Source organism: Thalassophryne amazonica, chromosome 22 (assembly GCF_902500255.1).
Source record: "Thalassophryne amazonica chromosome 22, fThaAma1.1, whole genome shotgun sequence".
Lineage (NCBI taxonomy): Eukaryota > Metazoa > Chordata > Actinopteri > Batrachoidiformes > Batrachoididae > Thalassophryne > Thalassophryne amazonica.
Genome location: NC_047124.1, coordinates 5758673 through 5772911, shown reverse-complemented (window position 1 = coordinate 5772911; position 14239 = coordinate 5758673). Strand labels below are relative to the sequence as shown.

General features: G+C 44.6%; 1 protein-coding gene across 1 annotated transcript; it reads right to left on the bottom strand.

The window, feature by feature from the left end:
• Positions 1–592: 592 nt before the first annotated feature.
• Positions 593–2659, bottom strand: LOC117504314 (potassium voltage-gated channel subfamily A member 5). The gene has a single exon (XM_034163752.1). The coding sequence runs from the start codon at positions 2433–2435 to the stop codon at positions 759–761; it is 1677 nt and encodes a 558-aa protein (XP_034019643.1). The 5' UTR covers positions 2436–2659; the 3' UTR covers positions 593–758.
• Positions 2660–14239: the final 11580 nt, after the last annotated feature.

Genomic DNA, 14239 nt, shown 5'->3' with positions numbered 1-14239 from the left:
TTTTAAGAACACAGTAAATTTTGCAGAGTAAAATATACTCTGCCAGGATAACATTTGGTCCCACTCCTAATAGAGTTAAATATACTCTACCACAGTGCTAAATCAGTTCTATCACAGGGTAAAATCAACTCTATCATGCTGTGAATGACTCTTGTTGGAGTTGAAAAACATGATTTGACAAGACGGTAGACCTGATTTCACTCTATAATAGAGTGTATTTAACTCTGTTCGGACTGGGACCAAATGTTATCCTGGTAGAGTATATTTTACTCTGCAAAATTTACTGTGCAATATCAACTTCTGCGGTGTTACTTAAAGACACTTAAAGCTTGGATTCAGAAAATCTGATAAAATTTAGCTTCTGTTTAGCCCCGCCCCTTTTTAAATGAAGTGTGACAGTGGTTCCGGTTTCCCCTACTACGGACTTTGCATTATGAACAAGAGCCTGGTTGTCATTGATTAGTAAAACTCCTCACTGCGCATATTTGGCCTGTGTTTTTTTTTTTGTTTGTTTGTTTTTTTTTTTGTTTTTTTTGGCGCACTCTGATTTGTTTTAAAGGGTCACTATGTGCACTTCGTGTTTTACTCCTTAAAGTTTTCTTGATGCGCTCAAACTGATGATGAAGATGATGATGATGACGATCAAACCCCTTAGTTTTCAAAACGTTTGGCCAGCCCGCGCGTGCAGACTTAAAGAGTCCATTCAGGGTTTTTATTGGACAGAACGCTGCGGGTGTTCGCGTGGGACTGTGGAGGAACTACAGGTCCGTCTCCCGCGTGTCCAAACAGAACTCGTAAAGGGACTTTTTAAAATTGACGCTGCTGTTCGCCTTCATGTGCGCCTTTTCCACTGCGCGCGCGCCCTCCTGGCTGTCCGCGTCCTGAGATTTCACGGACGATTTGCTTCCTTTGCGCTTCAGTTCGGGACTCGACCTCCCGCTAGTGGGATCGTCCTTCAGGGAGGACTGGTCCTGATCCGTCTCCCTGTGGTAGAAGTAGTTGAAGTTGGACACGATGACCGGCACCGGCAGCGCGATGGTCAGCACGCCGGCGATGGCGCACAGCGAGCCCACGATCTTCCCCCCGACAGTTACCGGCCTCATGTCACCGTAGCCCACGGTCGTCATAGTGACCACAGCCCACCAGAAGGCGTCGGGGATGCTGGAGAAGTACGAATCCGGTTCGTCCGCCTCCGCGAAGTAGACCGCGCTGGAGAAGAGGATGACTCCGATGAAAAGGAAGAAGATGAGGAGTCCGAGCTCCCGCATGCTGGCTTTGAGAGTCTGACCCAGGATCTGCAGACCCTTGGAGTGCCTGGAGAGCTTAAAGATCCTGAAGACCCGGACCAGGCGGATGACCCGGAGGATAGCCAGGGACATTGCCTGCTGTCCGTTCTGGTACTCCTGGCCCTGCTGCTCGGCCAGCTCCGTGCCCAGCGTGATGAAGTAAGGCATGATGGACATGATGTCGATGATGTTCATGATGGTCTTTGAGAACTCCGACTTGCTGGGGCACGCGAAGAAGCGCACGAGCAACTCGAAGGTGAACCAGATGACGCACGTGGTTTCGATGATGAAGAACGGGTCGCTGAAGGTGAGGGACGGACGCGGCGCCGTGCTGTTGTCCGGTCGGCTGGTGACCGGCAGCTCCCGCTCGTCCCGGAACTCCGGCAGGGTCTCCAGACAAAAAGTGATGATGGAGATGGTGATGACGATCACCGACACGATAGCGATGCCCCGAGCCGGACTGGAACTCTCCGGGTACTCAAAGATGAGCCAGACCTGCTTCTGGAACTCGTTCTGAGGCAGCGGCTTCTCCTCCTCCTCCTTAATGAAGCCCTCATCCTCACGGAACCGGTCCATGGCCTCCTCCCCCAGCTGGTAAAACCGGATCTCATCAGCGAAGACATCTATGGACACGTTCACGGGTCTTCGGATCTTGCCTCCAGATTGGTAGAAATAAAGAATCCCGTCGAAGCTCGGCCTGTTGCGATCAAAGAAGTACTCGTTCCGGAGCGGGTCGAAATATTTGATCCGCTTTGCCGGGTCTCCTAGTAAAGTGTCCGGGAACTGCTTCAGGGTTCCCAGCTGGGTTTCGTACTTCAGCCCGGCTATGTTTATGAGCACCCTCTCGCTGCTGTCCGCGTCCATGTCCACGTCCAGCAGGTCCTCGTCGAACAGATGCGGACTATGGTCCGCGCGTAAAAGCGCATCCATAGCGCTGTCACTGCGGCTCAGAGTGCTCAGAGTGCTGTTCATGTCGTTGATCCTCCACGGACTCAGCTGCTGCGGGCTGTTGGTCTCCTTGCTGTGGTCCTCTGACGGGGACGAGTGGACGAACCCCGGCGGAGGGACCTCCAGCGCGTTCCGGCAGCTCTCCTCGGCAGTTCTCCCCTTCGCGTCGCCGTTCTCAAAACTCACCAAAGCTATCTCCATCCCGCAGCCATCAACCGTCCGTCCGCGCACGAGACTTGTTGAGCGACAGCATCCTCCCGTCCGCGTGGAAGTTCTCTGATGGGGATCAAGTCCTGTCTGCTGCTGCTGCCGTGGGTTTGGATGAAATGATGAATCCTGACGTCAAAAGTGCTGCTGCGTCTGAAAATGACTGTGAGAGTGAGACAAGCTGTCATCTCCAAATCTCTCTCTCTCTCTCTCTCTCTCTCTCATGGGGTGGGCACGCGCTCTGTTTGTTTTAATGCGCGCGCACTGGCACAGTCTGACTGAGTGTAGATTTTGTTTTGAACCGTGAACCAGGACTTTGTGTTTTATCACATTTCAGCTAGTGTGGTACTCTGTGAACTCAGACCTTCAGGAGGACTAAAACCTGCTTTAAAGTCTTTATGACACCACAGAGAGCCCAAGACTGAATCCAGAACACATGACAACTCTGAAGCAGCTACAGAGACACAGATGCTTCACCAGTGTGAGTGGAACACAGAAAGACTTGGTGAAACGAAAACATGAATAAACATATTTACGCGCTCGCTGAGCGCTCCTCTAGTTTCTGGTGTATTTTAGGTTCCCTTTAGAAGCAGCACTTGTGCTGTTGGCACATGCACGGAAACATTTCCATACGACCGGAGCGCAAAGGCCAGATTTCTTCTTTGTGATGTTTCTGCAGCGTTGTGGCGACTCCTCGTGTTCTCTTCAAAGCTGTGGTGGGTCGGGCCCCGGGGCCCCTCTGCACTTATCCCAACATTACTTCAGTCTGTATGAAGAAGGATGGCTTTCTTCACCTCCACAAAACAGGCAGACCTACACTCCAAACTCTGACATGCCTGTGATCAGCATGTTGGCTGTTTGTTCTCCCACCAGCCTGAAGAACTCTACTGTCAGTGCATCAGTCACACATTCTTGTCTTCACAATAACTTAAAGTTTATCCTATTGTCACAAAATTTGAAATGCACATCCCAATTGAGAGTTTCTTGGAGGAGTTCAGATTTGAGCATGATGAGGTTTCATCTTATCAGCCCTTAGCTGATATTTACCTTGGATTATATAGTTATTATCTGATATTTATCCTTAGCATATTAGCCCTTATCTGATATTCATCCTTAGCGTATTAGCCCTTATATGATATTTAGCCTTTGCGCATTAGCTCTTATGCTGATATTTAGCCTTTGCCTATGAGCTCTTATGCTGATAGTCAACCTTAGCCTATTAGCCTTTAGCTGATATTTACCTGAGATTATTTTAGTTCTGATTTTCAGCCTTAGTGTTTTAGGCCTTAGATTATATTTCTCCTTAGTATATTAGCCCTTAGCTAATATTTAGCCTTCGTGTTTTAACCCTTAGCTGACCTTTAACCTTAGCATATTAGCCCTTAGGTGATATTTACCTTAGATTATTAGTTATTAGCTGAGATTATTATTTATCTGATTTTCAGCCTTAGTGTTTTAGGCCTTAGATTATATTTACCCTTAGTGTATTAGCCCTTAGCTAATATTTAGCCTTCGTGTTTTAACCCTTAGCTGACCTTTAACCTTAGCATATTAGCCCTTAGGTGATATTTATCTTAGATTATTAGTTATTAGCTGAGATTATTATTTATTACCTGATTTTCAGCCTTAGTGTTTTAGGCCTTAGATTATATTTCTCCATAGTATATTAGCCCTTAGCTAATATTTAGCCTTCATGTTTTAACCCTTAGCTGACCTTTAACCTTAGCATATTAGCCCTTAGGTGATATTTACCTTAGATTATTAGTTATTAGCTGAGATTATTATTTATTATCTGATTTTCAGCCTTAGTGTTTTAGGCCTTAGATTATATTTATCCTTAGTGTATTAGCCCTTAGCTAATATTTAGCCTTCATGTTTTAGCCCTTAGCTGACCTTTAACCTTAGCATATTAGCCCTTATCTGATATTTCTTTAGATTATTAGTTATTAGTTGTTATTTAGCCTTAGATTTTTATCCCTTAGCTGATATTTAACGTTAGATTATTAGCTCTTTGCTTATATTTAGCATTAGCATTTTAGCCCTAGCTTAATAGCCCTTAGCTGATGTTTAGCCTTATCTGGTATTTAACCTTATCTTATTAGCCCTTAGCTGATAGCCTTATCTGGTGTTTAGCCTTAGCTTATTAGCCCTTAGCTGGTGCTTAGCCTTAGCTGATGTTTAGTCTTATCTTATTAGTTCTTAGCCATTGCTGAACATTAGCTTGCTCTGGTGGCTCAATGATGCAGAGTTTATTGAATTAGTTGTGGATTCGGATTAAAGAAGCACAGACTTGTCAGAGTTGTGCATGCTAAAGTAGATGTTGTGTTTTTCATATTTCAGGTCCTTTTACCAAAATGTCCAAAAGTTAAAATGGCTCTCGCAGAGAGGAAGATTTGTGTGGACGCTGAGAGCGTGAGTGGGTTTCTTTGACCTATTTAAAAGGTTACTTTCTTCACCCTGCGGGAGGATTAGCAAAACAAAGCATGAGCACTATATTTATCTGTTCCTTATCTAATGGCCCCATCTCATCTCAGCTCCCCGCCTCTGGATTAACGCTCTGTCCTCAGACATGAATAATAACGCTGACATCTCTAAGTGTATGTGTGTGACTGGCCGGTGGCGTGGTCGTGATTTCACACACCATCCGCTGCTTGTGTGTCGCGCTTTAACAACAGCAACAACATGCTGAGGACTCACATACAGAGCCTATAAAAAGTTCACCCCCATGGCTTTTGCATGTTTGTATTATTGTTTGAACAAAAGGAGACATTTTAACATCAAAGTGGGAAAGAATCTCTACACCGTGACATAACGTATGAAACAAAACGGACTGTGTAAGTTCTCGTCATGTTTAATATAACTGCAACAAGAACAGGTCAAATGGAAATGAGTGAGGGAAGCCACCAAGATGGTCACTGCCTGAACTCTGTAGGCTTCAGTCTCTGTGCAGACAACAGCCAGTCACAGCTTCATGTGATGATGAAACAGAGGAAGCGTTTCTGTGATGTTGATGTTTGCTGATTTTGACATTGATTTAATCCCGTAGACTTTGGATCTGCTGCTTGACTTTTTCCTTTGGTTTGAAAACAGTTCAGTGGAAATGCTCATTAGCAGCAGTAGCAGTGCATCTGTAATTAGAACGCTAATTTGTGATGTGCAGTTGTTATGGAAGCTGGTTGTTAGTGGTTACCTGTTGTTATGGTTACTGTCTCCCTCTGTATCTGGCAACAAGACCTGAAGTACCAAACAGTGGGACTCTGTCTCATATTAATTCTATTCATTAATTACCTGCTGCTTGACCTTTGACCTGAAACATTGCTGAAAGCAGAAACAAATTTATTTTTGATTTTTTATTTTTTTTTTACAGGACAAAGTGTCTCATTAAGTGATTGTAAACACACGTGTTGATGTGTGATGTATGAATAGTCCAAGAAAAGCAGTCTCATATGTAAAACACTTCGTTTCCTGTGATGTTAGATATTTGTGACCAGTGCTCGGGTGTGCGGTTCGATTTATGTCGAGGGAGTTTGGCGCAGTGTTTTTTTAATTGTTAACACAGATTACGGAAATCAATCAGCATCATTGTGGCATGAAGCCGTCAACACATTCTATGTGCGAGCTAGCTGAGCTACTCGGCTAGGCTAACAGGGCTAATCTAGTTAGATGGCACTGAAAAAACACAACCTGGAGGTATATTGAAGTATTTATATGGTTACTCATAAAACATAAATCAATTGGTGCAGCCTGGCTTGAGCGTGATTTGGGCATCGATTAGCTTGATCCCGCATTAAAGAAGTGTGGAGCCGGCATGCAGGGCTGGGGGTCTGCTGCCTGTTGGCTCCGATCTCTTTACAACAACAGATTTTGTGCGTTAAGGAGCCGGACTGAGCGTGGGCCCCGGGGCCGACAGTAAGAGCCCGAATCAGTGCACGGAAACGTCAGAGGGCGCGCCATGCCTGCTTGTGTTTGTGCATGCTCATTGTCCTGGTGATGTGACTGTGTGTGTGTTTTCAGTGCAGTAGTCTAAGGCGGCTGGGGGCAGATTCGTGTACAGCACTGAGTTTAAGAAGTCTTGACAGCAGATGCCTGAATAATAACACGCAGAGAGGAAAATCAAGGACACGCCATCATGCGTGCTTCTGTTTTAAAGTAACAGTTCCCCCATTTCACAGACATCCTTCTTTTTATGTCTAAAGTGTCAGCTGATGATTGGACAGATGCTGAGGTGTTGGAGGTAGGGTCATGCTGAAGTTCAATCCAAAATGACATCAGTGCTGGTTACATCGTCAACTTTATTCCAGCTGGAATAAGGTTTACTGACAGAAGCTGAAGTGGCGACGTTCCGACTCTTGCAGCATCTCTCAGAGACAGAGATCTGCACATACAGCTGCAGAGATAGGTAAACGTGTCACAGTTAGACATGGAATCTCTGTAACGCATCACATGACAAAGAGGCCGATGTGGCGGGTGTTATGTTGGCGTGCAGCGTGCACATGCGTGCATGTGCAGCAATGTGGAAGAGCACTGTGAGCTAATCAGCAGCCTCCACTAGTCACAAATTACAGCTCCAGCTTGACCCTGATGGGTAACCCCTCCCACCCAGCCAGGCCCGGGTCGGACATCCCCTCCTTGATCATACCCACCTGTGTGTGTGTGTGTGTGTGTGTGTGTGTGTGTGTGTGTGTGTGTGTGTGTGTGTGTGTGTGTGTGTGTGTGTGTGTGTGTGTGTGTGTGTGTGTGTGGTACTGTGCAGGATATCTCTGCTTCCTTACAGCACCCCACAGACAATGCACATGTGCACATATGTGCATGCATGTGTTGTTGTGCACACTGGATGTGTTTGGGGGCGGTGGGGGTGGTGTTACAGACCTGAGCAGAAATAATAGGAACAGCCACCTGCTGTGCATATCACGTGTGTGTATGTTGAAACACTCCTGTGTGATGGTGCGTCATGTTTGGGCTGCTTGAAGTGCCGCTGAGCAGAGGCATGGATGCACAGTGGGGGCGGAACAGTGGATTATGGAGGGATTCTAATTGACATCTGTCCAAATCCCCCAACAGATCCCCCTCCTTTTGTATTTGTGTGTCACCCCACACACACACACACACACACACACACACACACACACACACACACACACACACACACACACACACACACACCCCAGTCGAGGGTATTAAGAGTGAAAAACATTAGAAAAAGTGCAGTATTAAATGTTCAGCTCACATATAATCTGTATGCATGTTTGCATGTTCAGTGCACGACCCCCGAGCACGCTGCCGCACGGGCGTGGAGATTTGCCCACACCATTAAAGTCATGACAGCCTTTATGACAAACATTTATATTGTCTTTAATGATAAGTGAGTCACGTGAGGTTTAGTCTGTGCTGTCATTTTCACAGCAGGAGTGTTTTAAACATATAAATTTGCAGCTTTTCACCTCAAACATGGCGCACAGTTAAAGCTGTAATTATTGATGTAAAAATATTCAAATTATTTGTGCAAATTAAATTTTTCGTGTTTTCCTTTAACGCCAAAAAACCTGGAATTTTAGCTTTATTTATTTATTTTTTGAGCAGTATTGTGTTGAATAGGCAGACTTTTGGGTCACCAGTTTGATCTTCAGACCGGCAGGTAGGGAAAGAGAATGAGCAGCACTGCGGTGCCCTTGAGCAAGACACTCAGTCATAAATGTAAATGTTTTTATTACGTCCACGGATGAGATTATGCTTTTGTTACTTTTGTTACTGTCTCTCTGTTTGTCAGCAGGATGTCCTAAATACACTTTTGGTGGAAAAGTAGACCTCGGGCTACACAATAACTAATTAAAGTTTGATCTCAGTTTAATCCTGATTCTACATTTGATCTGTGTTCTCTGATCCTAATTCCTTTGATGCTGTAATAAAGATTGCTGATTAGTTCAGCATTCAGGATCAACAGTCAGGATCCACTCCTGTTTCTTTTGACCCTAATTACAGGATCAAAGCAAGTTAGAGAAACAGCAATGAAAACATAACCTCTTCGGCAAGGTTCATAAATGAAAAATCAGTGATCAGGATCAAAGATGAGGGACCAGGTTCAAAAGACAGCAATCAGGATAAAAGGTCAAGATCAAAGGTTAGAGTACAAGATGAGTGTTTAGGATTAGAGGCTAAAAGTCAGTATCAAAGGTAAAGATCATAGATTAGGATCAAAGACAAGCAGTCAGGATGACAGGTCAAGATCACAGATCAGGATCAACGATGAGCGATCAGGATCACAAATCAACAGTCAGGATCAAAGGTCAAGGCTAAAAATCAGGATAAAAGGTGAGCAATTAGGGTCATAAGACAATACTTAGGATCACAGGTCAAGATCAAAGATGTGTGATCAGAATCAAAGGCCAACAATAAAGACCAAAGGTCAATGTCAAGCATTAGGATCAAATAGGAGTAATCAGGATCAGAAATGAACAGTTGGGATCACAGGTCAAGGCTAAAAATCAGGATCAAAGATGAGTAATTAAGGTCATAAAACAATACTCAGGATCACAGGTCAAGATCAAAGATGTGTGATCAGGATCAGAGGCCAACAATAAAGATCAAAGGTCAATGTTGAGCATTAGGATCAAATAGGAGTAATCAGGATCAGAAATGAACAGTTGGGATCACAGGTCAAGATCAAAGATGAGGGAAAATATCAGCAATCAGGATCTAAGAAAGATAGAGAAGTGATTAATGGAATAATTCTCTCACAACAACAAGACAAAATGCAAAAGGAAAATGTCAGCAGAGATGTCAACTGGACTGTTGGAGATTGGCGGCGGTATGCGCTCTGAGTGCCTTCTGGTTGGTTTATGTCGGCAAACAAAAAAAGCTGCTAAAGAAACATATAAGTGAAATGTTGTGAGCCAACACGCACTGACGCACACGTGTCACAGATATTCAACATGCAACCCGGAGCAGAGACGTAAGGACACGTTTGTTCAGCATGAGGGGACGCTGAACTCACCAGGTTTCTGCTGCTCCGCCTGCAGCCTGCACTCACACTTCATTACGTAATCCAACATCACACGCAGCTTCCTCCAGACCTCAGACCGTGGCGTGGCTGTGTCCGCCCCGATAATCATTCCTAAATCTTCCAACCAGCCTTATTTCCAAATGTGAGATTATCTTATTTAGAGCTGATCTGAAACCCACACCCTATTCAGGCGTTTCACAGAATAATGACAGCACGTTCACCAGTGAGCTAGCACGTGTTAGCACAGAGGCCAGGTGTGCCTTGTGAGCCAGAAAATCAGGCCTGAAACTTTCTTTTAAACATTTATTCTAAAATGTGGTCACAGTGATAACAAATTCGACAGGAAGTTCATCGGGAAACTTTCAGTTGTGTTGAAACGTGAAGCGTTCCCAGAATCGCCGGGTTTGTGCTTTTCTGAATATTCTGACCTTGTTTACTTTTGATTGTGTGATTGTTGAAGTGAGTGAGGACAGAAGCCGGACCGGTGGCCTCATCCTTGGTGGAGGATGGCGACTCTGTGACGTGTGAATCGTGGCCTTTTAGTTCGCTGTGTTTGTCAGGAAATAGTTCTGGTCTGACTCATGTTACATGTGTCCGCTTATCCATTTTTAAAGCCAGAAGTTCTAACCGAGGTTCTAAATGTTTGAGGCTTCACAGACGATGCTGGTCTGTGATTGAAGGATCTTCAATGAATCTCCGACCAAATGTGTCCTGGAGACAGTCTTTCCCTTTTTCTGTCTCATCATCTCTGCTGCTAGCTCCACCCCTGTAGTACCTAGACCACAAAAAAGTATCTCTGAGGTTGGGACTGTAAAAGCCTCACTTCAACTGTATGAGTATAAAATTCTACCCTTTGGGAACGTATCCACGAAGGTGTCAGTCAGTCCCCACTAATCACTGATCAGTAACGTCTCCTAGGGTTTTATTGGGTACCTTGTGCCTGCTGAGTTCCATCCTGATATATAAACACACAAATTTTTTTCCCCTCTCGACTTTGACATCTCCTCCTCTCCTCTCTTTCACAGTTCACAAGTTACCATGGTGACACACACTAGTATTTGCCCGTTGCCAAGGCTCGTCTCCATGTGAGCGCAGCATCCCTCCCACGGTGGCCTGATGGATCCTGTAGTGAATAATAAGAACGTACGTTTCCACAAAAAGTAGTTAAAAACATGTAGTGCTGCTGTGTAGCCAGCAGGTGGCGCTGCAGGGCTTTTCATGGACAGCAGGGTTTTTGTTTCATTTTATTCAGGAAAGACTACTGAAAGATCGCCACATGATTTATACTTTTACACCTGCTTTCGCCAGGAAGGTTCCGTTTTACATCAGTTTTAAATTGGTAGGATTAATTGAAAATCACACAACGAGCCTCAAACAGCCCCTCAGCATTGTGGGAGTTATTTTTGGATGGGAGGTTGTAGCCTGTTTCATGAGTTAAAAATAAAACATATCCAACAGATAATTATTGGTTGAAAAAGCTGTGCACCTGTCAGTCAGGAAAGACTGCTTTAAAAACTCCTATCTACAACCCTTTGTGACATCATAAGGCAGCATCATGAAATGCTAGGAAGTGGGTCAAACTTTGCCTCAAAATTAAACCAAATCAGTCATCTACTGTTTGAGTTAACATCTACACAGACAGACAGGAGAGCTTAAGCTCCGCCCATCACAGCTGGCAGACCTTTTCCAAGGCCCAGTAAAATATCTATGGAGCTTTGTGATGTCATAAAGAAGGTTCTGAAAAGATGCGCTATTTCAAAATGTCCAATCAGGCCTTGGCGTGCACTTTATGTATCGCCTTATTCACCACAACATGGAACCGCCTGGAGCCCTGGATGGCAACCACCTTAGCACACATTTCCAAAATAGCCATCTATCTGCTGCTGCCAGGTCAAACATGGGCGTGTCCTCAACACTGAGGCACCTGCATGTTGGATCATGTCCAGAGGACACACCACATGGACGAAATGTCTCAGCTGATGTTCCTTCACACTGAAGGTGATGCTCCTCGTGTGCATAAACAGCCAAGGTTGGTCACTTAAACTCCGCCCTCATTTTTTCTTTTTTTGTTGTTGTTGTTGTTGTTGTTGTTGGAGGAAAACTGTGAAGACATCTTCTTGGACACAGGATCATTAACTTTTATCATTATGATGACCTTCCTCAGACAACGGCAGCTCCTCCTCTTCCTGATCTGAAAGCAGCACCTGATTGGATGAAGACGATCGGCTCTTTATTTGTCATGAAAAGACTCTTCAAAGCATCCTTTTTCCTCCTGAAGCCTTTTGCTTGGATGCATTGTTCACAGCCTCTATTTTTAGGATTCTGTCTCCAGTGTGTTGGTTGCTGTATGTGCATGTGTACGTGCACAGGCACAAACTGGAGATCTGCTGTCAGTTTTGTTGTCTTGTAGAAGGACACGGCGAGTCCATGTGTGATGGACAAAACAACAAACAAAGGGGTAAAGCATGTATGTGCACGTGTCTAATGTACACACTGCACATACTTAATATGAACAAATACTTAACGTGCATGCTGTACATATTTAACGTGCATGTACCTAATGTAGGCGCTGCCATATTGTTGTCTTTAGATGAGAACTACTTTGAACTGACGTGCGTTTTTGATCACAATCATACAAATAGTTTTCAGACAATTCCACAAAACCAGTGCAATAATGACTCTGATCATGAGGAGAAACTCTGATATTTTGGTGTTGATCTGGATCCGGATGTGGATTCTGGATCATTTCATTGTTTCCTCTTATGTCACAAGACTTTGTTCCACATTTTTGCGGCTCCATTTTCTCATAACAACAAATGCTGCCATAATTTTTTTCAAATAAACAAACACACAACAATGAAACACTGAAGACAAATTTGATCAGTCTGTCACAAACTAAATGTGCAAAAACTCGCAGGCTTGCATGAATAAATTAAAATTCTAGAACTTGACCATAACACATGATCGTATGTGTTCCTGTGAAGCACAGGAATCAGTCGTCGGTTTTGTCCTGGTGTCGTCTGACCTGACCCGTTAAGTGGCTCCTGGTTTTGTTTTCTTAAAGGTCGCCCTCACAGCATCAGTCTCAGGTGACGGTGTTGTCGTCTTCTGCACTCTGCACCTTGTAATTGAAGGTTTTCAGTGGCTGTTTGTCTCTGAATCATACATCATTTAAACATCAGCTTCAGGCAGCTTTGTTTCCTATCAATCATTCAGAGCTGCTGTCCTGATGCCAGCGGCTCACTGGCTCCATGCTGGACCCACGGACCAGGCTCTGTCTGCATTACTGACCATTTCACATCCTGTTCCAAGCAGAACATCAGCGATCAGAGTAATCCGTCACTCATTAGAACCTTTGGTGCCAGAACTGGAGCAGAACTGGGGGAAGCGGGTCATGTGACCTGCTACATTTAGTGTTGCTCCTGGATGTCTTGTATCCAAGACTAAACAGGTGCACAGTCTGAGTAGGAATTGTATATCTGTGGAACTCGTGACAGTTTGTCTTGTGGATAAATGGTCAGTTCCTGTTGTTTTTGGAGGGGGCTTTGAGTCCCTAATGTGGCCTGTTCTTCTGAGCTGCTGATCTGCACCTTGGTGTTGTAAATTTAACGACTCCACCATCACAAATAGCAGCATATATGTGATCATCGAACCAAACTGGGAAACCGAGACTTCGCTGGCTGTATAGTCCTGTTATTACACACTGGTGACCAGATGCCAATAAAGATTACACGACTGGTAACGCTTTCCACAAATACAGGACTAAACGTCAACCAAGACAAAACCAATGCCATGTTCCGTAATGGATCAGTAGCCCAGCATATCAGATTGGATGGGAAGCATACAGACGAGAAAAGAAGGTTCCAATGGACAGTGTAGAGAGAAGAAAAACAAAGGACAGTGTCGGGAGAAGAAAAACCAAATGACAGCATCGTGAAAAAAAAAACCTTCCAAAGGACAGTGTCGGGAGAAGAAACCTGACCAAAGGACAGTGTTGGGAGAAGAAAACTGACCAAAGGACAGTGTTGGGAGAAGAAAACTGAGCAAAGGACAGTGTCGGGAGAAGAAAACTGAGCAAAGGACAGTGTCAGGAGAAGAAAACTGACCAAAGGACAGTGTCGGGAGAAGAAAACTGACCAAAGGACAGTGTCGGGAGAAGAAAACTGAGCAAAGGACAGTGTCAGGAGAAGAAAACTGAGCAAAGGACAGCGTGGAGAGAAGAAAAACAAAGGACAGTGTCGGGAGAAGAAAACTGAGCAAAGGACAGTGTGGAGAGAAGAAAAACAAAGGACAGTGTCGGGGCAAGAAAAACCGAATGACAGCATCGTGGAAAAAAAAAAAACCTTCCAAAGGACAGTGTCGGGAGAAGAAAACTGAGCAAAGGACAGTGTCGGGAGAAGAAAACTGAGCAAAGGACAGCGTGGAGAGAAGAAAAACAAAGGACAGTGTCAGGAGAAGAAAAACCGAATGACAGCATCGTGAAAAAAAAAAAACTTCCAAAGGACAGTGTCGGGAGAAGAAAACTGACCAAAGGACAGTGTCAAGAGAAGAAAACTGACCAAAGGACAGTGTCGGGAGAAGAAAACTGACCAAAGGACAGTGTCAGGAGAAGAAAACTGAGAAGAAAACTGACCAAAGGACAGTGTCAAGAGAAGAAAACTGACCAAAGGACAGTGTCAGGAGAAGAAAACTGAGCAAAGGACAGTGTCGGGAGAAGAAAACTGAGAAGAAAACTGACCAAAGGACAGTGTCGGGAGAAGAAAACCGACCAAAGGACAGTGTCGGGAAAAGAAAACTG

What these genes read in the sequence shown, in the direction of transcription:
- LOC117504314 (XM_034163752.1), bottom strand. Translation starts at nt 2,435, where the DNA reads ATGGAGATAGCTTTGGTGAGTTTTGAGAACGGCGACGCGAAGGGGAGA.